The 25,589-nt window shown below is 47.7% G+C and overlaps 2 protein-coding genes across 2 annotated transcripts; one reads left to right on the plus strand and one right to left on the minus strand.

Annotated features, from left to right (window-relative positions):
* Nucleotides 1–63: 63 nt before the first annotated feature.
* SNU13 (small nuclear ribonucleoprotein 13) lies at nt 64–4,089 on the minus strand. Its single transcript, XM_074271832.1, has 3 exons — nt 3,924–4,089; nt 1,400–1,520; nt 64–484 (listed from the first exon to the last, which is right to left on the minus strand). Exons 1-3 carry the CDS (start codon nt 3,924–3,926, stop codon nt 222–224), a joined length of 387 nt encoding a protein of 128 aa, XP_074127933.1. The 5' UTR covers nt 3,927–4,089; the 3' UTR covers nt 64–221.
* A 4,825-nt stretch (nt 4,090–8,914) lies between these two features.
* Nucleotides 8,915–19,270, plus strand: LOC141544998 (uncharacterized). The gene is made up of 2 exons (XM_074271834.1): nt 8,915–9,232; nt 16,603–19,270. The coding sequence occupies exons 1-2, from the start codon at nt 9,020–9,022 to the stop codon at nt 19,183–19,185; spliced, it is 2,796 nt and encodes a 931-aa protein (XP_074127935.1). The 5' UTR covers nt 8,915–9,019; the 3' UTR covers nt 19,186–19,270.
* Nucleotides 19,271–25,589: the final 6,319 nt, after the last annotated feature.

Raw genomic sequence — 25,589 nt, forward strand, 5'->3', positions numbered from 1 at the left:
CCACTAAATGGAAGTTTCAAAGGCAAGGAAAGGGAAAGAATGGAATAAAAAAAAAAGCAATTGCTTATAACAGTAATAAAAATTTTTTTTTTTAACATTGAAAGTCACCTGAGCACAGTCTCTGCCCCCCCCATCCTTTCACCACAATCCACATAAACACAGCCCTCCCAGTCGGATCCCCGGGGGAGCGCTACAAACACACCTGAGCCACAGGTGTCAGCTTAGACTAAGAGTCTCTCAATTGACTGCTGGACGGACTGAATCTGGGGTTTCAGCTGGGAGCCTTCTTTGATGGTGACGGAGCAGGCGATGACCGGCCTGGAGACGCCACAAGCCCGCCCCAGTGCCTGCTTGGAGCGCACGAACACGTAGGGGACGTTCTTGTCTTCACACAACAGCGGGAGATGGAGGATGATCTCCAAGGGCTCGGCATCTGCGGCCATCACGATGAACTCAGAGATGCCTCTGTTGAGTGTCTTGGTGGCTGTGGAAAAGAAAAGTTTCAAGGACCAGCCTGTCCCCGCAGCTCTGTGGAGGGCTGGCTAGTAGGACCCCTCCCCCCCATTTCTAGGGGAGCACCCCAACTTGTTTGGCCTGAGGTTTGAGGCTTCCTAAGGCAAGCACTAGGTGCCCCGGAGAAAACCCAAGCTCCCTGGGGGCATCTGGCCTGTGTTAGCCCAGCAAGTTTGCCAAGGGAATCCCCAGGGTGAGCATGAAAGGGAGGGACCGCCTGGTCCAGCCTGGCTGCTGAATGGACCCCAAGGCCACAAAATCGCATGGAGAAAAAACTTTTTTTCACTAAAGTCTCAATGGCATATCCTTCAGCTCTGTAAAAGGACTGACTCATCAGCTTCAACGGATCACCACGGGGCCCAACACAAAAGGATGAAGTCTGTTAGATCAATGAACTCAGAAAAAGGGAGGCCCAGCAGCAGGGGACAGAACCGGAGGGGGAGAGCAGCCCGAGATCTAATCTCTGCCCCCCAATTACCGGGCTGACCTAAAACTCTGCATCAGGGGTTTCATCATCTATACAATGGGAGGGTTGAACTGGGTGAGCCAAGGTTCCTGCTAGCCTTCAATCTAGGACCCTCAGACTTGCCTGAGGTTCCCCAGAATAGTCAAGACCAAGCCGGGCTTTGAAGCCAGGATTCCACACCTCCTTTCCCTCACTTTGCCCAATTGGTCACCAGCACACACACCCCAGCCCCAGGAGAGGCTCTGGGGATCATGGGAATGGAATCAGAAGCCTTGGGCAGAGCTCAGTGCTCTTATAGGTGCTGTCCCCCCAGCTCTTAGAATGGAAGCTTCCTAAGAGCAGGCCCAAGGCTCTGCCCAAATGCTCCCGGCCCCACTCCAAGCAGGAAGATCAAGGACATATTCCTGCCAGGTGCCTCACCTTCGTTGGCGCCCTTCCGAAGCTGCTTGTAATTACAGGACTGCTGTACCAGGTCCAGAAGCTTTTTGGTGAGCTGGGCATCTGCCAGTGGGTAAGCTTTGGGGTTTACTTCAGCCTCAGTCTGGAAAAAGGGAGGAAGATTAGGATCAAGGCTTCATTAGTAACAGTTACAGTTCAAGGTCTGGGAGATCCCAAACCCAGAGCATCCTGTCAGGGAAGCAAGGTCATACCCTGTGCCCATTGATTCCCTCTCTGCCCATCAGGGCTCACTGTGAAATGCTAACAGCAGTTGGTATAACTAGGGAGCATTCAGGCTGGCAAAGTATTTTCTACATACATCCTTCTGCCATTCCAGCTCTGGAACAGCCTCCATCCTCCTCTCAGCTCCCTCCCTGCCACCTCCACCAAGAATGGCCCAGTGCTAATCCCAGCTTCTCTTTCAATAGGTAAAGAGTCAGTTCCTTGAAGCAGAGACTAATTCCCACTCCCCAGACTAAGACAAGACCAAGCCACTAATGAGTGGGAGAAGGGCCCACTCAGCAGCTGAAATCAGCAACACATGTCACTTGACAGGGGAAGGGGACAAAGGACTAAGTCCTTCTCATAGGTTCAGGGGAATAATCATAGGAGCAATCATACTCTGAATACCCAAGTGCCCCTGGGTGACCCAGGGGAGCAATCTGGACAACAGCACAAATCATACTCTGAATATCCAAGTGCCAAAGGGACCAAAACTCTCTGGGTGGCCTGTCCTGGAGGGGAGAGCCCTGGATTTGGCATCTGGAAGAGGGCAAGGAGCTCAGCGCCCAACTCCCATCAGGCTGGAATTCTGACACTTTGCATCATTGAATGCCTCACCCAGAGGGGCCAAGTTATGGGATTGGGTGCCTTCATCTTCTCCCAAGGGTGACTAACTCCTGCTTACAAGGTTCTCACTGGGGTCTTAATAAGGGCCCCCAATCAACAGGAAAACCAAGACAAAACCTTACATCCCCATCCTTAAGAAGGTCTATTTTACAGATGAGGAAACTAAGGCAGGGGGATGGGGAAAGTTTAGAATCATGACCCAATTCCTTTTACATTTTGGAGTCGGGAAGTGCCATGTTCACTTGGACATGTTCACTTTACAAATGAAGAAACTGGGACCCAAAAAAAGGACAGGAATCTCCTCAGTCCCAGAGGCATCAGGCCCTTTCTAACCCCACCCCCCCAATCCCTTCAGATCAATTTCATTCCTAGCGCCCAAAGCCAAAATCTCCTTCCCTCCTCCCAGCAGCCAATGGGGGGAAGCTAAACAGCTACACTAACTCTCAGCTCGCTACTCCACTCCGGTCAAAACAATCTTTGTACAGCACAAGTCTGGCCTAGTACCTTTCCTACTCAAGCACCTGGGGGGGGATCCCTACTGCCCTTTGAACAAAAAGGCCTCCACTTGAGCTTAACAGCCCACACAATCCGCTTCCTTTCCTACCTGCCGTCCTCAGCCTCAAATCCAGGGGAGAAGGCAGGACTCAAGTCAAACCTCCCAGCGCCAAGAGATCTCCCAAACCCGGCAAACCCGGGCTCAAGTCCCACTCGACCAGCCCTGGGACCCGGGGCAAATCACGGAGGCTCAGCGGGGCAGCCACGCAGCCCTGGGAGGCAACAAAGGTGCCACGAGAGCCAAGCCTCGGCCTTCCAGGGCCCGCTTGCGGGAGGGTTTTGGGGGCGGGGGTGGGGGGGGAGCAGAAGAGATAGGACATGCTGCAAAGCCCAGAAGGCTGCCTGAGCCTCCGCAGTCTTAGGTCCCTTTATACTATGTATCCACTGGGGCCTCCCACGTGCCTCCCTCAGGCCCAGGGCTGACATAAGGAGGCAGTGCTAACGGGCCCCACAGGGCCGGGAAGGGACGTCGGGGGCTAGGCCTAACAGCTTACTCCGGGGTTTGTCCATCGCTTTCCCCCAGCGCGCCCGGTCGCTGATTAGCCGGGCGGGGATTCGAACCCGGGCGCCCAACCACAGCCTTCGTTTCACAAGAAGGCGGCCCACGGGCCACCAGCCCCAACGTGTAAGGGGAGGGCCATGCTTCTCCACGTGCGCGGGGGCCTCCGCGGTAAACGGGGCGAATGGAAGTAGGACGTCCCCGGCGCCGCGGCCGTTTTTCCCGCCTCGCTCCCACGTGGAGGCCCGGGAGGCTCGGCCTCCCCGAGCCTCCATCGCGGGGCGACTGCAGGAGGCGTCTCCCCGAATTCCACTGGGAGCCGGCGCCGCGGAGGCCCGGGGATAGAACGCAAAGTTTCCACTTTCTCCGCCGCGGCACCCCCCCGCCCCTTCCGCTTCCACAACGGCCCGAGAACCCGGCCGAGGATACAATGTTTCCACTTCCCGAGCCGCCCCGCCTCCGAACGCGGCCGGGCGCGCGGGCCGCCGGGCGGGACACAATGTTTCCGCTTCCTCAGCGTGTGGAGCCCCGGCCCGGGCCCCGCAGCCGCCGCCGGCCGGCCGCCCGCCGCGCCGCACACGCCGGCCCTCCCGCGCCACTCACCATCCTGGCGATCCTGCCTCCGACCCCCTCCTCGGAAGAGCGCTGGGACGGCGGGAACAGGACGAGTCCTCTCGGCTCGGAAGCTTCACGGAGGATGCCTGAAGTAGAAAAGGCCCCGTTCGGGGCACCGGCTAGGAGGCTGCTGGGAAAGAGGGCGGAGCCACACGCGGAGGCCTTTAGCCCGCCCCCTCTCTCCTCTCCCCTCCCCTCCCGCCCGCCCCCCTCCCTCGCCGGATGTCCCCGGCTGGGGGCCTAAACCTTCCGGGAAGAAGCCCGCGCCGGATACTTTCCCCCGGGTAATCCCTCCATCAGTCATTTACCTAATCCGCCCGGGCCTGCCGCGCTCGGGGCCCCACTCCTGCCCCGCGGAGCCGCACCTAAGCGTCCTTTCCCTGAGGCAGCCCTTCCCACACGTGGGATTCAAATTCGGGACCTAAGCACGGGCGCCCACCGACTCGTTTGCCTGGGTATGGAGCCGCACACTTTTTTTGTTTTTGTTTTTTGGTTGAGGCAATTGGGGTTAAGGGCCGGACACTTATTTTAACAGCATCAGTCTCCTCGCCCCTGAGGTTCCTGGCCTCCAAATCCCGCCTCCGCTTTTTCATTGGCTGTTCCCGGTGCCTGGGGGGCTTTTCTCTCCCTCAAGCTGCCACGGCTCGAGTCTCAGTCAAAATCTGCTCTTGGGGAAGCCGGAAGGGCCCCCCTTAAAGCTCGTGCCTCCCCTGGGGATTAGCTCCAAGTGAGCCTGAATGAATGTGGGGGGGCGTTCCCAAAGTCCTCAAATTTGGGGGACACCTCTACGAAGTTCCCCACCAGCACTCTGGGAGGGCGGGGGTCACAATTATTTTATTTTATCTTTTTTACGGGCATAGCACAAAGCCCGATTATATATTTTATAGTAGACCCTATAAAAATGCTTCTTGACTTGAATTATTTTCCTTTATTATTTATTATTCCTTTATAATTTTAAATATTTTATTCGTGCATTTAAAAGCATGCTTCTGAGAGCAGTTAATGGCTGAGGAGTTTTAAGATTCATCGCGACCCCATTTGGGGCTACTGGAGTGGTTTTCCATCTTCTCCTCCAGCCTTTTTGACAGAGGAAACGAAGGCAAGCAGGGTGAGGCGACCTGATCATACAGCTAATAAGTGCCTGGGGTCGCATTTGAACTCAGGTCTTCCTGACTCCAGACCCGCTACTCGCATTCATTGTGCCACCCAGCTATTCTTACCTGGAGGAAAACCATGATACAAAAAAGTCGGGGCAGCTAGGGGGCGCAGTGGATAGAGCACCGGGCCTGAAGTCAGGAGGACCCGAGTTCAAATCTGTCTCAGACACTTAACACTTCTTAGCTGTGTGACCCTGGGCAAGTCACTTAACCCCGGCCTCAGGGGGAAAAAAAAAAGTCTCAAAGAACCTCTGACCTAATCAGATCTCCCTCAGTGTACTGAAAGGGAAACTGAGGCTCAAAGAGGAGAAGAAGGACTGCCCAGGACCTCACCTGCTAATACCAACAGAGCCAGAACACCATAAATGGGGGCTCTAAATAAAGCAGGATACTCATTTTGCCCTAATGGTCACAGAAGCAGTTCTTTTTCCTTAAATCAGAGGAAGCCTCCTTTACAGGGGATTGGCCCTGGGGCCAAGTTCTAATTCTTTGTTGGAACAGAGGTTCAATCTCAAGGGGTGTTCAGGGGAGGACAGCAGTAGATCCTGAAATGCCTAACTTAAAAAAGAGCAAAAATATCACTAAAACCATTTTGGTTTTGATTTTTAAATAGAAAAAGAAAAAATGACAGAGGCATGAAATGGGTACTTCCTCCCCAGCCTCTGCTCCATAGCCTTGCCCAGGGCTCTGCAAGCAGCAAGTTGATTTTTTTTTCTTAATAGTAATTTATTTTTCCAATTACATATAAAGATAATTTTTAACATTCATTTGTGTAAGATTTTGAATTCCAGAATTTTTTTCCCTCTTTCCCCTTCCCTCCCCCTTCCGCAATATAGCAAGCAATCCAATCTAGGTTATATATATACAGTCATTTTAAATATATTTCCTCATTGGTAGTGTTGGATAGAAAAATCGGAACAAAAGGGAAAAATCACGAGAAAGAAAAAAGTAAACAATTTTTAAAAACAAAATTTTAGAAAACATTTTAAAATTGTAAAAAGTTTAAAAAAGTGAAAACACTATGCTTTGATCCTCATTCAGTCTCCATGGCTCTGTCTCTGGAGGCAGATGACATTTTCTATCCCAAGTCTATTGGAATTGCCTTGGATCACCACCTTGCCGAGAAGAGCCAAACCCATCAGTCAATTGTCTCACAATCAAGCAAGTTCTCAATGAATATTGTTGGAAGAGAACAAACAACTCTTCTTTCTTACATATTGATTATGTGACCTTGGACAGATCACCTGGACTCTCCAGGTCTCTGTAAAAAGAGAATTGAGTGGTCTTTTTCTTTGCATACTTAGCATCTAGTATGGACCTCCACCCTTATCACCTTGTATTTCCCTCCTGCCTCCAGTGTTTTGGCACTTAGTAAAAGTACTTAATAAATACTCCTTGTTTGTTTGGTTCATTCATTCATAGGATAGGGGTTTAGATTCTGAGCTTGTCATATTTGCCAGGGCTGTTAACTCAGACTGGTGGAGAGGATGCTGAGTTTGCCTTAGTGACTCAGGGCCCTGATTGATTCAGGAGCTTTGGAAAAGACAGATTGTCTTTCTCAGTCTCTCTCCCCTCCATTTTGAGATGAATTACAGATACATAGAGACTTACACATTTTCAAACTTTGTCAATATATCATCAGTTGTGCTGTTTGTTTGTTTTTTTTTTTTCTTTAAAAAATACTATTTGTTATAAGACATGGCTCTCTAGGAGGGATCGCCCAGATACTATGGCGATGTGAAATAAGACAATTATAAACACTTTAAAAATAAAGATTGAAACTGAAAGACACTCAGGAAAGCTGATTTCCCAGGAGAGCCTTCACCAGAGAATTCTGGTCCCAGTGAAGGGCTTTTCTGATGTCATCTCAACTCCCATCCAAAAAGCTCATTCCCTCTTACGTGTTTTCTGTTACATTCAAACATATGCAACTGATTTCTGTTTGTGATGCTCTTTTGTGTATCATTATTATTGGTGGGGAGGTAGGTAAGCTGAGAACCAGCCACTATGAAAATGACTTGTGTTCTGAACGGAAAAACGGTTTCCCTCAACCAGCAGAATTTAGAGGAGCAAGCAGTTAAGACTCTTCTAGTCCAATCCCCTCTCAGAGCCTGCAATCCGTGGCCAGCTTCAAGGCTTTCTTCTCTCCTCAAGGCACAAGTCCCAGTATCCCTTGCAAGAGCAGTGGGCAAGATTCCAGAGATGCAGATCTCCCCCCAAGCAACATCTGGACGGTCTGTGAGGTCATTTGGCCAAGCAGCACAACCCATATACAGACCAAATAAAGTTGTGGTTAGCTCACTTTTCAGTTATATCCTACTCTTCATGACCCCAGGGGGATTTTCTTGGCAGAGATACTGAAGTGGTTGGCCATTTCCCTTTCCAGCTCATTTTACAGATGAGGAAACCGAGGCAAACAGGGTGAAGTAACTGACCCAGGGTCACTCAGCTAGGAAGTATCTGAAGCCAGATTCAAACTTATGAAGAGAAGCTTTGCTGATTTATCCAGTTGCCCAGACCAAATAACTAGGCTATATATAACCTTGTATAACATATAAATGTTTGCCAGTTATAAGATTATATATTATATATATATAAAACTAGGTTTTATATATATAACCTTATATAACATATATATATATATATATATATAAAACACCTTATCACTGGCAAACATTTATAGAGCACTCTATAAAGATTATCTTGTTTGATCTTCACAACAATCTCATGAGGTAAGTGCTATTAATCTTCCCATTTTACGGATGAGAAAACTGAGGCAATTAAGTTACCATACAAGAATGAGTATCACACATCTGAAGTCCAATTTCTTGACTCCACACAGCTGTGGCTCTGTCCACCACAGCACCACTTAGTGCCCATAATACCCTAATAGCTAGGAAAGAGACCTTGGACGTAGCTTGGTGTCCAGAGGCCAAAGCAGAGCAGTCTGGACATGTTGCTGTTTGGTCCTGAGCTGTCCAGAAGCATCTATTAAGTGCTCTGGCAGCCTCCAGGGGATAGCAAAGTACCCTGAGAGCCAAGGGGATTATCATTCCCATCTAGATGGCAGGAATGAATGTTTGCGCTCCCCTTGCTTGCCCCTCTCTCCCCCATTGAGGGGTCACATGTAGGAATTCTGCACAAGGCAGTATTTGTGGTTTTGGGAGTTGGAGGGACCCTAGAACTTGGAAAGTCAGTGTCAGGACCTTAGAACATGGACTATTAGGGTTGGGAACCACCCTGGGACATAGCAGGACAGCTGAGAGGGCCTTGAATAGCATTTAGGGCTGGGAGGAGCCATCTAGACTAGAATGCCAGAAGTGGGAGGAACATCAATGCTGCAGAGAACTTGAGACCGAGAAGCAGAAAGCAGTGGCTCTAAGATGTTAGGAGCCAATGTCAGCCTTCAAAATGGCAGAGATCAGGATGTCAGGGCTGGGAGGTCCGGTGCTCGGTTACTTCCCTACAGCCAAGAGGAAAGCTCAGCTTCTGGATAAATGCCGCCAGGTGCCCACGGGCACTCGGGAATAAAGGGCAGAGAATGGGTTTGGGCCTTAATGCTCTCTCCTGCCACATTTCACTGCCTTTCATAATGGGCTGGGCCTCCACAGGCCCAGTATGGGTCCAGGGTCACCCTGCTGCCCTAGGCCTGTAGGAGCATTTGAAAACAGGGGTTCCACAGAAGATTTCTTTGCCCTCATTTGGGAAAACAGTCTCCAGGCTTTCCTGCTGAAACCTCCCAGCAGCTAGCCAGAGCCTGGGCTGGGCAGCCCCTTTGTGAGGTGGCTTTAGTCACCTGTGAGGCAGTGATGACCCCATGTCAAGGCTGAGGACCCAGGAACAAGCTGTTAACACCTCCTTTCTGCCCCCATCCTCTGCCACACCATCGCCCACCTCGGCTCAGGCCCTGGCCCTCGAAAGTGCCAGATGTTGCTGCCACTATTGGGCATCTGTGCACTGTTTGGGCGCTTTTGGGGCAAGTCGTGGGAGCCTGTGCAGGGCCTCCTGACGGATGGCTGTGGCTGCGGAGACCCCCGCTGCTGCGGCAACCTCTTCATCCTGTGCCTCTTCCTGCTCTGGCAAATCCGGCAGAGGTTCAGGAACCCCAAGAACCCGGCCATCAAGAAGAAAGGCCTCGAGGTGAGGAGCAGGGAAGGGCTGTGAACTTGGACCAGAGACAAGAGGGACACCTTTATTTCTCCACGGTTGATGTCCTTTGCAATCCTCAGTATGTTTTTTGATGCTGAGAACGGGTCCTGGTGGGGCAGTCCAGTCTGCAGGCTGACTAAAAGGTTAAGGGTTGGTCTGAGAAGGCGATCCCCCCAGGAGGAGGTCAGCTTCCAAGCAGGGAGATTCCAGGGGTTCAGGTGCTAGCCTTGGTCCTGACCACTGGCCATCACTTGGCTTTACTGGGCCTCAGGAGATCCTCTGTCTGTCTAATGTGAAGGCTGGGCTAGATTGAAGGCTCTGAGCCTCTTTCTGGCTCCTGATCTGCTATCCTGGACGGTATGCCCGCCAGCCACTTCTTTCCTGGGCCTCAGTCTCTCCTTCTTTCAAATGGGCAAGAGGATGGACGAGATGGTCTCTTTGGTCCTTCCAGATTTAAAAAAAAAAATCCAGAATTTTTAGGATTCTACCTGCGTGAGTTAGAGCACGTCACCTCACATCTAAGGCCCCGTTTTCCTCACATAAAAACTGAGGGATTATCCTGGAATGGTTCCAGAAGTCTCTTCCAAATTGGGGGGACCAGGTTCTTGTTCCTCACTACGCCTTACTTTCTCCAGCTGCAGAATTATGGGGATGGACTTGATAATGTCTAAAGTCCATCATAACCCAAAGCCCTGTGGTCTCATGAAATGTTTACTGAATCATGTGCCACTCCAGGCAGAGATACTGGAATGATGCTTCTTCAGCATGTCTCCATTTTACAGATGAGAATTTGAGGCAAATAGGGGTTAAATGACGGGCTCAGGGCCCCATAGCTAACTGGTCAGTGTCTGAGGCTGGATTTGAATTCAGGTCTTCCCAACTCCAGGCCTGTGCTCTGTGTATTGCACCACATAGCTGCCCTTTTATTAAGGAGACACAATACAATGAAAAATAACTCTGGAGGCACATGCTATGGAACAGGCTGTGTGGTACTAGAAAAAGAATCCTGACTTCCAGAGCTGCCACTGACCAGCTGTGTGACTCTGGGCATGTCCTTTCCCTCTCTGGGCCATCCTTAGTTCCCCATCTGTCAAGTAAAGGCTTTAGACTGGCCCCTCCTGCCCGAGATCCCATGATCTTCTTGGATTGTTGTAAGGATAAAATCTGATAAAGCATCTTGAGTGGAGGCTGCCATCCTAGAGGCCAGTACTGTGCCAGTGAGATGAAGCTAAAACATTATTTCCATTCTGGTCTTGAGTTGGGGTGGGGGCAAAGGAGGAGCCTAAGACAGATGAACCCTTGACTCTGTTTCCATGTGGCTACAGCAGCCATCCCTTAATCCCGGGCCTCCCACCCTCCTTCTCTCAAATTCCCCTGGAGAAGCCGTCCCTGTTGCTTCTTCTTCTGGCTTCCTGGGGGCTGCACCCCTCCCTCCAGAGAAGCCAATAAGGCATTCTTCTTCAAGAACCAGATGTCCTAGGGTCTGCCCCTGGCTTTAGAGGACCTGGATTCAAATCCCACCTCTGCCCCTATCTGCCCCTTACAAGTCAGTGACCTTCCCGGGATGGGCTAAGTCCTTCCAGTCTTGGGTCCACAGGATCTTTGGATGCTCATTAGATTGCAAGCTCCTTGAGGGCTTTTCTGCCCTAGACATGACGCTATTCCAAATGAGTTGAAGAAGCTTGTTTCTAGAGGGACAAACCAGACAGGGCTCTCTGAATATCCTTGGGTGTCCGGGACTTCTCTGGGTCTTTGCCATTCTCCTCTGGCCAAGACTCAAGTGGCAAGATTGGGAGACTTTGATTTGGTGTGAACTGTGCTGGTTCTGGGACACCCCCTGGTCCTTTTTATTGGGGTTGTTGGGGTCCAACTCATTTTACAAATGTGGAAACTGAGGCCAAAAGGATGAAGTGACTTGCCCAGAGTCACACAGCTAGGAAGGGTCTGAAACCAGATTTAAACTCAGGTCCTACTGATTCCAGTCCTGGTGCTCTTAACTACCCCTTGTTCTTTTAACAACAAATTTAAAAAGATTAATGTCTCTTAATAGGGTCTGAAATCCCCTGCTCTGATCATCCCCCTGTCCCCTTTAAACAGATCCTTAAGGAAGACTGGTTGATGACTTGTTACCCCTGGGAACTGAGTCTTGAAAAGAAGCTGGACAGAAACTAACTGCACAGGCAGGCTTAGTTCCTTGGAAGGAAGGCCTACAAACTCTCCAGAGAGAGTGGATCAGATTTTCATGGCTATAAGTAGGGGAGGGGCAAAGGTCACGTGCGAGTCCAAGCCAAGGGAACGCCAGCACAGACTTGGCTTTGGCTGGGACTGCTGAATTATGTGGACTGTGCAGGCCGTGCTTGGTGCAATGGCTAGGCCAGCTCTCACTTAAACTCCTAGCATCAAAGGTCCGAAAACTGAGACTTGTGGCTCACTTGCCTGAGAGAGAACTGTCTTGACGGTAAATGGGTTGTAGTATTAGTCCTTTGTGTTTTCACTGAGGTAAATAAGAAAGCCTGTCAGGAGATCTGAGTGTCTGTAAGAGAGCAGAGAGATCTCTCGCTTTTGTTGTGGAGAGCAATCCAGAAACATCAACTTTCCACTCCCAGGGCAAAACCCTTTTGGTTGGGATTGGTGCCAGAAGGTGACTTAAGTGAGAAATTTCCAAGGCAGGACCTGGTCTTTATAACCCAGAGCTTTATCCTAGGCTGTGCATACAAACAGAAAGGAGCTAGCTAATAATAATATAGATACTAAGTATTAATGGAAGGATCATCATTGGGTAGAGAAGGTATTTGGAAAATATGGAAAATACTGTGGCGTAATGTCCAGACTAGCTCTCTGGAGGATCTCGGGATCAGCCCAAGTCCTTGATCTTAGTGGAGGAGTGCAGGAGGCCTGAGGGCCACCAGGAGTATGGTCAAAGATGGAATGTTGAATTTCCAGTCCTCTCAGCCCTTACATACTTCGGTGTGATTAAATCATTACAGCACACTAAGTACCTGTGAGCTAGAGAACCATTCCATCACCACACTAAGTACTAAGTATCTGGGAAGTAGAGAACCATCATCTCATTAATCACACTGAGTTAACACCCTGTTGTAAGTGTTGTAAGTATTTTTGTTTCAAGTACACTTCTCCAGAGTTCCGGCCCTCTACACTGTGGTATTGAGAAAAGGACAATGGAAATGGGAAAAAATCCCAAACAATGAGCACAGTAGAGTGTGTTGGCAGCTAGGGCACAGGGCACTGGGCATGGAGTCAGCAAGGCCTGAGTTCAAAGTTGACTTAGCTACTTACAAGGTGTGTGACTCTTGGCAAGTCCCTTCACTTCTGCCTGCCTTAGTTTCCTTATTTGTAAATTGAGACTCACAGTAGCCTCATGAGTCTGTCCATACTTCAGTGTAGGGGCTGTACAACATAAAACCTCAAAGGTACAATTCTTTAGCCTACACATCCTTAATCCCTCTAAACAATCCTCTAGGTCTAACCTTACTCAAGATGGTCCTATTCCATTATTTGACAATCCCGACTACGTTAAAAAGTTATCTTGCTTAAGAAAACATCATCATGGACTTGGCTCTATTCAATAGCAAGGTGATTCAGAACAGTTCCAATAGATTTGTGATGGAGAGCACCATCTGCATCCAGTGGGGACTGATTGTGGATCACAACATAATATTTTCATCTTTTTGTTGCTGTTTGCTTGCTTTTTCCCCCCTCTTTCTCAATTCCCCCTTTTTGATCTGATTTTTCTTACACAGCATGATAAATGTGGAAATATATATAGAAGAACTACATATGTTTAACTAAATACACTGGATTATTTGGTGTCTTGAGGGAGGGAGAGAGGGAGGGAAGGGAGGGAGAAAAAATCTGAAACACAAGGTTTTGCAAGGGTGAATGTTGAAAACTATCGTTGCATCTTTGTATATATTTTGAAAATTAAAAAGAAAAAATATCATTAACTTATCAACTTTGTCACATATAAAAATTGTCTACGGATTCACAGATAGATAGTGATACCAATTGTACTTAGAGACAAGCAGAAATATTTTAACCAATTAATTATGTGCTCCGCACAGCTCCACAGGAGGTCCTGGGAAGCCCACTGCTGCTTATGTAGGTTTTAGCTTCATAGGTAAGATGTATACAATGGAATTTTACATAATTTAGAAGAGGGGAGATAAAGATTTAAACATCAAAGAACATATAGGAAAAGAGATAAACTTAAAAACTGGTTAGTAATCCCTGGGAATTTGCACACTAATCAATAACGCCAGAACTATCATTAGTTACTTGACAATGCTCATTTTAAGGGAATGAAAATAATAAGCTGAGCCAGATATTCTCTTTATCAATAACCAATTATTCACTGGATCTAAGCATCTCAGCTAAATTCTAGAGGCTTTAGCTGCTAAGAGAACTTACTCTCAAAAATGATGGCAAGAGTCAAACCAGAAAAATTCTCTGATGATGTAAGGGAAGTAGCCTGACCTTTTTCTGAGCCTCAGTTTCTACATTTGTCTAATGAGAGATGTTAAACTCCCAAGTCCCTTGTTAATCTAGAACTAAATGCCAGATCATGTTGGATTTGCTTAATTGTTTTCAATATGACTAAAAAGAATCAAGATGGGGGAGGGAGGAGGGAGGAGGGAACAGTTGTATAAAAACTAGAGCCAATAAAGCCAAAAAAAAAAAAAAAAAGAAAGAAAGGAAAAGGTAAGTCTTCACTGTGTGGCTAACTAGTCTCACATGCATGTCTCATAAACTTAACACATGGAGCCAAAGAGCTTTATTTAAGTCTTCTCATTATCCTTTAAAAATATTTTCCTCAATCACATGAAAAAAATCCAAATCTTAACATTCATCTTGAAGAATGTTGAGTTCCCAATTCTCTCCTTCCCTCTTCTACCCCCTCCTATTTTCGTCAATCTTATATTTTAAAATTAAAGTTTCTATTCAGCTCTGGTTTTTTCATCAAGAATACTTGACAGTCATCTATTTTGTTGATTCATCTCTTCCCTCCACCCAAGTATTATACTTTGTTTTGCTAGTAGGTGATTCTTGTTGTAATCCTAGCTCTTTTGCGCTTATATTCCAAGCCCTCTGATCCTGTATTGTAGAAGCTGCTAAATCTTGTGTTATTCTGACTGTCACTCTATAATATTTGAATTGTTTCTTTCTGGCTGCTTACATTTTCTGCTTGACCTGGGAACTCTGGAATTTGGCTATAATATTCCTTAGAGTTTTTATTTAGGAATCTATTTTTGGAAATGATTGGCAGATTCTTTCCATTTCTATTTTACTCTCTGGTTCTAGATTATCAGGGTAGTTTTCCTTGATAACTTCTTGAAAGATGATGCCTAGACTTTTTTAAACTATGGCTTTCAGGTAATTCTACAATTCTTAAATTATCTCTCTTGAAATTATTTTTCAGCTGTTTTTACAATGAGATTCTATTTTTCTAATCTTTCAATTTTGTTTGTTTCTTGATGAATCAAGGAATAATTAACTTCCATTGGTTCAATTTTAATTTTTTAAAGTGTTTTTTCATTGGGATTTTGTAAAAAAACAAAAACAAAGCAAAACAAAAAAAACCTTTTCCTTTTGACCAAATCTATTTTCTTTTTTTTTTTTTTTCCTCTGAGGCTGGGGTTAAGTGATTTGCCCAGGGTCACACAGCTAGGAAGTGTTAAGTGTCTGAGATCAGATTTGAACTCGGGTCCTCCTGAATTCAAGGCTGGTGCTCTACCCACTGCGCCACCTAGTTGCCCCCAAATCTATTTTCAAGGAGTTTTTTTCCTCAAAATTTTTGTATATCTTTTTTCAATGATCAAGTCTGCATTTTAAGGAGTTTTTCTCTTCAGTAGATTTTTTTTTAATGCCTCTTTTACTGTTTAGCCAATTCTGTTTTTTAAGGTATTATTTTCTTCAGGATATTTTAGCATATATTTTATTAAGATGTTGAGTCTTTTTTCATGATTTTCTTGCATCACAATTTTCCCAATTTCTCCCACCGCTGTTATTTGATTTTTAAAATACCTTTTTTGTTACCTTATAAATTGTCTTGCACTCTAAAACTGTTTCATTCTATCCTTTTGTTGGTTCTGCTGCTTCAGAATTTATTTTGAGGTATTATTTTAAGGTTGTTTGGAGGGAAATTTGGGAGAGCTCAAAGGCCTGCCTTTTCTTCTCTATCCTTGGCTTTACACTGCATTACCAACATTACTATAACAACTTCCTAAATGGCTTTGTTGGGCTCTTTCCAGTCCATCCCCTGATACTGTAGTGATTTTCTAAGGCAAAGATCTGACCATGTCATTGCCCTACCCAATAAATCCCATGATTCCCTATTACCTCTAGGTTCAATTGATCCAGTACTGTTCTAGGCACTAGAAATCAAATACAAACTCCCTCACAACCTAGAATCAGGCCATATTTCTGGGACTCTGACACTTTACCCCACTTGGAGCATTCCAGGCATGCTCCAACCAAACAGGTTTTCCTGCTGCTCCTGGAGCCTTGCTGGAAAAAGGATGCACTCAACCATCATCTCCTTCCCTAGGCCTTTCCTGCTCTCTGCAGCTGCTAATATCTCTTTCGCCAAGCTGCCTCGTGTCGGTGGTGTTTACATTTATGTGTGTCCTTGTCTCCCACTAAGAAAGGAAAGCTCTTGGAGGACAGGAACTGTTTCTGTCTTAGCACAGGGCCCTCCTGGCACATGAAAAGTCCTTAATAAAAGCTTGTTGCTGCCCAATGATGCCACTGAGTCCAAAGATACTAAGAGCCCACTAGAGATAGGACTCTGTGGTGGAGTGGGGAGTGGAAGGGATTATAACATGAAAATAATGGAGACTTGGTGCCAGATAGGATGAATATGTGTGCTACAGAAGGATTTCCTCATCCGGAAAATGGGATGATATTTATCTGCAGCACAGGGTTGTTGCAAGGAAAGTGCTTTGCATACTGTGGAAATGCGAACTCTCATAGACCAGAGTAGACAGAGAGTGGAGAAGATCTGCAGTTAAGGCGGGTAATAATAAGGCTTAGAGGGGGATTGTGGGAACAGAAGAAGGCTGGCCCACATGCACATTACAGAGATGAGTCAGGGAGATTGTAGGATTTACAACTGGTGAAGACCTCGGGGCTCATTTTAGCTACTCCTTTGTTCTATAGTGCAGGAAACGGGCTCAGAGTGGGGAGAGGTTCCTGCAAAGTCACATAGCTAGTATGGGGGAGAGCCAGGTTGTCCCAAAGGCTTACACTGGACGTTAGGTTCTGTAGGAGCTAAGGGCATGGGGGGAGAGGCCGTGACAATGCCATTCTCCCTCCTGATGCTGTCTGCTTTCTCTCTTCCACAGGTGTCCCTGCTGAAGTGGGCAGTACCTCCCTGGTGCCGCTTAGCCATCCCCGTGCCATCTCCTAGACTCTCCATCTGCCCCTGTACCCAAAAGCGCCTGGAAATCCATGTCCAGAAGTTAGTGCACCGGCAAAAGTGGGGGCCACCCCAGAAGCTCCGGGAATCTTGGGCCCAGTTCCTATTGTCCCAGCTGCCAGGACACACGGGCCTTGAGGAGTCTGGCCAGCCTGGTGCCTGCTCCCCACTCTTCCCAAGCACCTGCAGGTGTCTAGAGGAATACCACAAGGAGCTCCATCACCTGGGGGGCTGGCAGTTTGCCTGGGGCTTCTGCAACATCCAGGCTCATCTTCTCTGTAAGGTCCCCCTGTCTCAAGTTCTGGAGGGGCCGGGCTGGATGGAACAGGCCCAGGAGAGAACGTGCGTCCCAGCACCTCTCCCAATCTCCAGGGGAATCCCCCTTCTAAGTTCCCCCCAAGCTCCCGAGAGGACACCTGGCCGTGCTCTGCTGTCTATTGAAGGGCCATGCCCGCCTGCGGATCGGCACGGGGGAGCGCCGAAGGCCCAGGAACCGGAGAAGGCAGACCAGCAGCTGGTCAGGGATGAAGGCTCCCTGAGAGGCCAGGCCTTGCAGATGGAGGAGGAGCTGGAGGCAGGGAAAGATGTTTTAGAGGCTGCTTCTCAAACCGGCTGCTCGGGAGGGGAGAGTCACCCATATCAAGACACCAGCTTCCCGTGGGGCTCCGCTTTGGAGGATGCTGACTCAGAAGCTTCGGATCAGGAGCTGGAGGCTGCCGAGAGGGCTTCTGACACCACTCTTCTGACACAGCCCCTGCTCCAAATGGGAAAGGAGGAAGATCTTCAAGACGTCTGCAAGGGGCTCCCTGAAAGGGGGCCCAGGACAGGGAGCGGCACTGGTCAGCACCAGCAGCGTGGCCAGACCGGGGGCATCGGCCCAGAGCTCAGTCCCCAGGATCCCCCTCAGCCGAGCTGGCAGCCAGAAAGCCAGACTCTGGCTCCTCCTCCCATTTTTGTTAGTCCCTCAGAAAACAGTGACTGCACCCCAACAGCCTCAGATACTGATTCCAGGGCGGTCACGTCTACTCACGAAGTGCCCCCAAAGCGGCCGACCCTAAAGAAGAGCTCCCGGCTCCTCCTGGAGTCCCTCATGCGCCGGAAGATCGCCCACCTCAAGTGGGGTCTTCCCAGAAGGATCCAGGAGTCGGAGTGGCTGTTTCAGCTGATGGGACCCTCTTCACCTTCCAATACTGGCATGCAGAGTTCCAGCTCGGGAGAAGATGAGACCAGTAAGGAAGAGGGAAGGACCCAGGCCGGCGAGCCCAGCCTGGCTGAACTGGTGACCCAAAGCAGCTGTGCGGCAGGGGGCAACTCTGCCTGCCAGGCCCCAAGCCCTCCAAAGGCTGCCAGGGGTACCCCTGACCCTGTGCTACAGCCGTTTATCCAGTTCAAGGAAAGGCTCAAGTGCCAAGAGAAAGAGGCCCAGAAGCTGCCCTTGCCACCCAGAAAGAGGAAAGGGAAAAATGACCCCGATTGTGCAGACCTGAGGGCCTTCCCCATCAGCCTTGATGAAGTGAAGGGGCCCAAACAGTCCCCGAACCTCTGGGGGCTCCAAGACCTCTGCGACGAGGCTCTGTCTCGGGCCATGCTGCCAGTCCTCATGGACTGCACCAGGAAAGCCAGTCCCCAGGGAGCTGCCGCCAGGAAGCAGACAGGACCCTGTCCCAAAGACCCCCCGATCTCCATGGCCTGGGAGTGGAGGGTCAGCCAGGAGGCTGCAGAGGAGGCGTCTTCCAGGAGCAGGGAGAGCAGCTCAGAGCCAAGGCCAGGCCCTTCGAATGAAGCCCCCAGAGACTTTGAGAAGCCAGGGAACTCGGGGCCCAAGGCCAGCATCAAAGCCTGGTCTCCCAATCGCGTGAAAAAGGTGCTGAACCCGAAGGTCTTCCAAGATAACCAAGCTCTGCCCTGGGCCATGGTGTGTCACTGGTCGATGCCTTCAGCCTCTCAGTCACAGAACACGAGCGATTCTTCGGGGGACACCCCCCAGAGCCACAGCTCAGAGGCTCACCTCCTGCCGACCGAACACAGAAAGTGGACTTTCCGATCTCAGGGAGGCAGGGCCGCCGAGCTGGGGGCTTCCTCCTATTCCTCAGGCAGGGCCAAAGGACCTTTCCGAAGCGTGGCTTTGAGGCTGGGCATGGCCTTCATGAACAAGATGCCCTGGGCCCCGAGGCGAGCCAGCTCGGCAACCTCTGTCTCCAACCACAGCCAGTGCCAGGAGGATCCGGACCTCCTGAGGGGGGCCGAGAGCGCCGCCTTGTCCCAGGCCGGACTCTCTGAGAAATCCTGGAGCAGAGAAGAGGGCGAAGGGTCCGACCACAGAGCGCTTGCCAGGGGCTACACTTACCTGGACTTGGAGAGGGACTCTCAAGCCCCGGATCAGTCCTCCTGTGAAGATGGGACCGGGGAGTCCTCGGCGCAGGCTTCTCAGAGTGAACGCGTCTCTACCAAATCCAGCTGGACCAAGCGACTGAGGTATCTGCTGACCAGGCTCAGCCTCCACAAATAGGCCCCACCTTCTCATCCTGTGCCAGAGAACACCTGGTGTGCCCTGCTCTTTCCAAAGCCTCTAGTAAAAATTGCTTTTTCAGGCTTTTCTGAGTTGTGGGGGTTTTCCCCATTGGGATGCGCGACCCTTTGGGGTTCACTGACTTAGAGCCAGCGGTCATCCGAGCCAAGGCTCTCCTTTTACAGAGAGGTAAACCGTGAACTCCGCCCCTTCCCCAAGAAGTCAAGGTGGCAAAAAAGGTACAGGACGAGGCTTCGAATCCAGGTCTCCAGGCTCCAAATCCAGTCTTGCTTCTCTGCTGAGAGCCCCACTTGTCAGGAACGCTAGTTAGCTGCAGAAGGTAATTTAGGGAAGAAGTTGGGGGGGCCCCAGAGCTAGGAAGACTAATCTTTTAGAAGAAAATGAGTGGGAGGTGGGGGGCTGAACCATCAGGTAAAAGAGGGGAGCTTTGGGTGGGGGACTGAAAAGCTCCAGGGAGACTTCAAGGCAAGGAACATGTGAATCAGCCCTCTCAAACTGGGGCTGGGAAGCACACTGAACTGGAGTTTCTAAGCCTGGCATTCCTGCAAAGGCCTCCTGGCCTTCTGAATCATAAACAAACCACACCAGAGAAAGGAGGCACAGATTTACAAGCGCCCCACGGGGTCTAGTGGCCCGTGGTCCGTGGCTCCCCAAGCAAGGAGAAGCTCCTGGCTCAGATTCAGTCATTAGATCAGAAATTCTTAGCCTGGGAACCATGAACTTGTTTTTTAAAATACTGGGTAAAGGGGCAGCCAGGTGGCGCAGTGGATAGAGCACCAGCCCTGAAGTCAGATCGACCTGAGTTCAAATCCTGTCTCAGACACTTAGCACTTCCTGGCTGTGTGACCCTGGGCAAGTCACTTAACCCCAATTGCCTCCAAAAAAAAAAAAATACTGGGTAATAATTTGCATATAATTGGTTTCCCTTCTAATCTGATGTACACATCTTATTTTATTCAATTCTGAGGGCTCCAAAGGCTTCCCTAAACTGTCAGGAGGGTTCCATAATTTAAAAATAAAAAAGGCTTCCAGGTGGTACTCCCATAGAGCATCAGGCTTGGAGTCAGTAAGGCTTTAGTTCAAATCCAGCCTCTGACACTTACTGTGTGATAATCCCACAAGTCACTTCACTCCTGCTTGCCTCAGTTTCCTCCTCTGTAAAATAGAGATGACAATAATAGCGCCTCCCTCCCAGGGTGTTGACATAATGTATGCAAAGCACTTGGCAGACCTTAAAGGGCCAGATAAATGCTAGCTGGTTAGAGGAACTGATTTAGGACCAGAGGAGCTGGACCTCCAATCATGTCTAATCATCCGCCTCCCTCTCTCCAGACACTGAGCAGTTGCTTAGATTCATTCATTCCTTGGTCTTTAGACTTCCATGCCCTCAGACTCTTCTCCATTCCAGTGATTCTGTTATGGGCCAGAACTCTGAAACAAGGATTCTTACCAGGTGTAAAGTCAGTGGAACTGATAAGACAATGGTTATCTGATTTAGCGTGGTGATTAATAGTTCTCTAGTTCAGTACGTGTACTTAGTGTAGTTCTACAAGATACACACTATGATGTAATCAAAATGGGACAAACTCAGCCAGAGCCAGAAGGTCTCAGAGAGAGACTCAGAAGGGCCAGACACAGACTCGGAAGGGATGAGACACAGATTCATTCCGTGGTCCACCTTTGTGGTGGCTGAAGCACGAGCCCTCGGACTCAGATTCATTCCATCTTCATCAGCCTCGTGGGGCTGGCCTGTGCTCCCGCTCCCCACACTGAGACCAAGGCCTGTCTGAAGGGCCTCAAGAAAGCTAATGGGGAGGGGGGGTTCAGGCAAGGAGATAATAAAGTAAAGGACTTTAACACCTGGCTATTCTTGTGGTGATTAATCTACTGAAAGGAAGTTGGCCCAAAGGCCTCCAGAAAATCCAACAAGAACATTACAATTCTGGCTCCTCAAAGACCTGAGCACAAACGCCATTTCCCACCCCTCTCCCATGGCTTCCCTCTCTGCCCTAGCCATCCCACCATGTTCCATGTCTACCTGCCCTCTTGGGATGTCTTTCATGTTTCCCCTTCTCTTTCCTTCCATCTTCTGGCTCCTTTCCAATGCCCTGGCCTCCCAGGCAGCACCAGCTGTACTCAGGCCTCCCTACCCCACTCACTTTGCTCCCCATGCCCACTTTCAGGGGCATCACTCAGTGAGGATCTTTCAATCCAATTTGGTCCCTCCATCCAGATTCTTTTCCACTTGTCCTCCGACCTGTCTGATCTTCCTGCTCTTCATTCAGGTCATGTCCACTATTTGTGGGTGTCCTCCATGGCTCTATCCTGAGGTCTTTCTGCTTTCTCACTTGGCTATCTCATCACCAATCACAATTAAATTAAATTAAATTAAATTAAATTAGATTAGATTAAATTAAATTTAAATTAAATTAAATTGTCTCTTTGCAGATTCTTTCCCAGATAGATAACTAGATAACGATAATTATCTATCCAGCCCTAGTCTCTCTCTCGAACTCCAGTCCCACATCAATCTATCTCCTTTTAGACAATCTGAACCAGGGCTGTGCTGATAAATGTTTGAAAAAAAATGTACTGGGCATTTTTAAGTTTAATTTGCATAACTCATATTTTCTCCACCACTTTCTGAAGACTAGACAATAAAACAATAAATCACGACTTGTGGCGTCTGTTGTCTGAGATGTAAATGCTCACTCTGAAAATTTAACAGCCGGGTTTTTAGAAGCCAGTAGCACCAGCTACCATTGAGAATTGCAGACATCTCAAATTCAATGTAACCAAAATAAAAATCGTTATCCTCCTATCAAATCCTCAAATTTTCCCACTAAAATTGGGGGCACCTCCATGCTCCCGGTCACCCAGGATTGAATTCTAGGTGTCACCTTAATATTTTATTTGGATTCATCTCATGTAGTCAACAAACTGTTTCCAAAAGTCTTGTTCCTTCCTCCATAGCATCTTTCACCTCTAGCCCCCCGCCAGGTTCTGGCCTTCATCTCCTCACACATTCTGGGTGAACACTCTGCCTCAAGGCCTCCTCTCCACTCCAGGCCACCCTTGAGCAGTTATCAAAGTGACTTTCCTCCAAGCCTCTATGCAGTACAGCCCAATGGCTCCCTACTAGCTTCAGGGTCTCCCAGCTCAGTAGCACACTGGACAGAGTGCCCAGCATGGAGTCAGGAAAACTACTGAGTTCAAATCTGGCCTCAGACACTTCCTAGTTGTGTGATTCTGTGTAAGTCACTTTACCCTGTTTGCCTCAGTTTCCTTATATGTAAAATGGGCTGGAGAAGGAAATACAAACTACTCTAGTATCTTTGCTGAGAAAATCATGACCAAAACCACGAAGAGTTAGACACAACAGAACAATATAATCCTTCACAACCTGCCCCCTTCCTACTTCCTCCTTTTCTCCCCTCCATATAGTCCATATTCCAGCAAAATTATCTTTTTGGCGGCTCTTCTCACACGTGTCCCCTCTCCTAGCTTTCCTTGTGCCTGGAAGGCTTTCCTTTCTCTCTCTGATTTCTGGTTTTTAAAAAATCAGCTCAAGATTCAATCCAGTTCCAATTGTTCAGTGATGAAGAGAGCCATCTACACTCAGCTGTGTGGTTCACAACATAGCATTTCCAATCTGTTTGTTGTTGTTTGCTTGCATTTTATTTTGCTTCTCTTTTTTTTTTACTGGTTTAATTTAATTTTTCTTGTGCAGCATGATAATTGTATAAATATGCATGCATATATTGGATTTAACATCTATTTCTACCATGTTTAACAAATATTGGACTACTTGCCATCTAGAGGAGAAGGTGGGAGAAAGGGGGAAATTGGAACACAAGGTTTTGCAAGGGCTAATGTGGAAGAATTGTCCATGTACATGTTTTGAAAAGCTTTAATAAAAACAAATTTAAAAAAATCAACTCAAACTCCACTTTCTGCATGAGGCTTTCCCTAGTCTTTCCCCCATCTCCACCTCCAATGTCAATGGGCTTTCTCAGAGACCTGCCTTCCATTTACACTGTAGATGTACCTGGGATTTTTGTTTTCTTGCCTGTTATTTCTGTACTCAGGCCTCCCTACCCCACTCACTTTGCTCCCCATGCCCACTTTCAGGGGCATCACTCAGTGAGAATCTTTCAATCCAATTTGGCCCCTCCAACCAGATTATTTTCCACTTGTCCTCCAACCTGTCTGATCTCCAACAGGTACTTTTTTCTTTTTTTGGTCTCTCTTTGTATCCCAAGCATACTGCCTTGCACAGAGGATGCATTTATTAAATATTTGGTGACTGATTGTAACTTTCCAGAATAAAACACTAACTGTGGCCCCTGGCCATTAGAATATAATACCTCAGTATCAAAATGAAGTATTATGTGATACAGTGTCTCTTGTTAAATGGAAATAAAGGGTAATAAGATTTAAAGGATGTAAGCTGTATGAATGCAGGGACTCCTTCTATTTTATATATACATCCTTAATGTTCAATCATTTTGTGGATATTGTTGAAGAGCTTTCTACACCACAAATTCTGGCCTTTCTGCTTCCCCTATGACCAACCTTGAGTTAAGATCATTATCACTAAAGACTTGTTTTATATTTTTTATATATTTTTTATTTATATTTATTTTACATATATATATTTTTTATTTTTTTATATATATTTATATTTATTTTGGCATGTTTGGCTTCACATTTTACTTGTTTCTTTCAGGGGGGGTAACAATTAGATAAACAGATAATTAATTCCAATATAACAACAACAACAAATGAAAAGGAACAGAAGCAAAATAACAGAAAGACATACTCAAATATCAGCAAAAATTTTAGAAATTAGCTAGAATTTTCTCAGGATACAATAGGGAGATAATAAAAACACTGACGCACACAGAGGAAGAAAGAGAATTAGAAAGGGTGGAGTAGATGTAGTGTAAGAGAAAAACTAAAGTTAGGTTTGCATAGAACAGTTAAATTTAATTCCTCAGAAACCTTGTAAGATAATAAAAATCTCTGACCAATGAGCTTTTTGAAGGGACTCGTTTGGCCCCAACTTTTGATAAAGATGTCAAGGCTAGAAACTGGTTTGAACTGACCAAGTTCAAGGACCTGGCAAAGCTTTTCTTTATTGCTTAATAAGCTTCATGCATATCAGCTGACTCACCCCGTGCAGAACTAGAACCTCATTAACAGAACATGGGATGTGTGATGAGGGAGGGGGAACCATGTAAGAAATGATGAGACCCTAAGTGGAATGTGGTCTAGCACAATCCATAGCTCTGCAGGCCAGCAGCAGGTCTTAATTAACAAGGCGTTCCTCCCTGACTTCTCAACTCACTGATGGCAAAGGGGTGAAGGCTGCTGGTGGGTTTGCTGGCACAAGTCTCTCTCCCACTCTGTCCTCCATTTTGCCACTAAAGTGATTTTCCTAAAGTCCAACCACAGCTCCCCTTTCCTCTCCCAGTGGCTTCTCACCATCTCCAGGACCAAACAGAAAATCCCCTCTTTGGTATCCAAAGCCTTCCCCTCCTACCTTTCCAGTCTTCCTAAATCTTGATTAGGTACTCTTATAATCAATGACCCTGGCCTCTCCTCAAGCAGGACCCTTGTCACTGACTCTGGGCACTTTCTCTGGAATGCTTTCTCTCCTCTGCTGGACCTCCTGGCTGCCCTGGCTTTTTCCAAGTCCCAGCTAAAATCCCTCCCCTTTCCCCTGCCCTCTTGCTGCTGGTGCCTTTGCTCTGGTAGGATCTCCAACTTATCTTCTCTACGTTTTGTTACTTCAGGGCTGTCTGCACGTTGCCCCTTCTCCATGTTAAACTGGGAGCTCGAGGCCAAGGCCTTCTTTTTAACTTATTACTGTCCTACCGTCCCTGACTCTAATAAAAGTTTGTGGATTGACAGAAAATTTAGTCCTCAGCACTAAAGTGCTTGGCATTGTCAGAAACTGATATGGTTTTATTGGCTGAAACTTTAAAGAGATAAAATCATGTTGTACCCCACGGTCAAAATGGGGTCTTTTCATATGTAGCAGCTGATACCTCCTCCATAGGTCTCTCTCCTCCCCCCCCCCATTAGAATGAGAATCCCTGAGATTTTCTTAGTTCCTCCACTTGTATCCCCTGAGTTTAGTGAGAGTAAGTGCTTAATAATGGATTCTTCATTCATTCAGACTGAGGGCAAGTGCTTAATAATTGCTTTTACATTCAGGCTCAGGAAAGTGCTTAATAATGGCTTCTTTATACATTCAGACTGAGTGTAAGTGCTTAATAATGGCTTCTTCATTCATTCAGACTGAGGGCAAGTGCTTAATAATTGCTTTTACATTCAGGCTCAGGAAAGTGCTTAATAATTGCTTCTTTATACCATCA

This window comes from Sminthopsis crassicaudata, chromosome 5 (genome assembly GCF_048593235.1).
Source record: "Sminthopsis crassicaudata isolate SCR6 chromosome 5, ASM4859323v1, whole genome shotgun sequence".
Taxonomy (NCBI): Eukaryota; Metazoa; Chordata; class Mammalia; order Dasyuromorphia; family Dasyuridae; genus Sminthopsis; species Sminthopsis crassicaudata.

Bases quoted from the DNA above. Each gene is read 5' to 3' on its own strand.
- LOC141544998 (XM_074271834.1), top strand. From the start codon at position 9,020: ATGTTGCTGCCACTATTGGGCATCTGTGCACTGTTTGGGCGCTTTTGG. The intron at 9,233-16,602 runs GTGAGGAGCAGG...TCTCTTCCACAG, and splicing joins TCAAGAAGAAAGGCCTCGAG to GTGTCCCTGCTGAAGTGGGC.
- SNU13 (XM_074271832.1), bottom strand. The intron at 485-1,399 runs GTGAGGCACCTG...TCTTTTCCACAG, and splicing joins TCGGAAGGGCGCCAACGAAG to CCACCAAGACACTCAACAGA.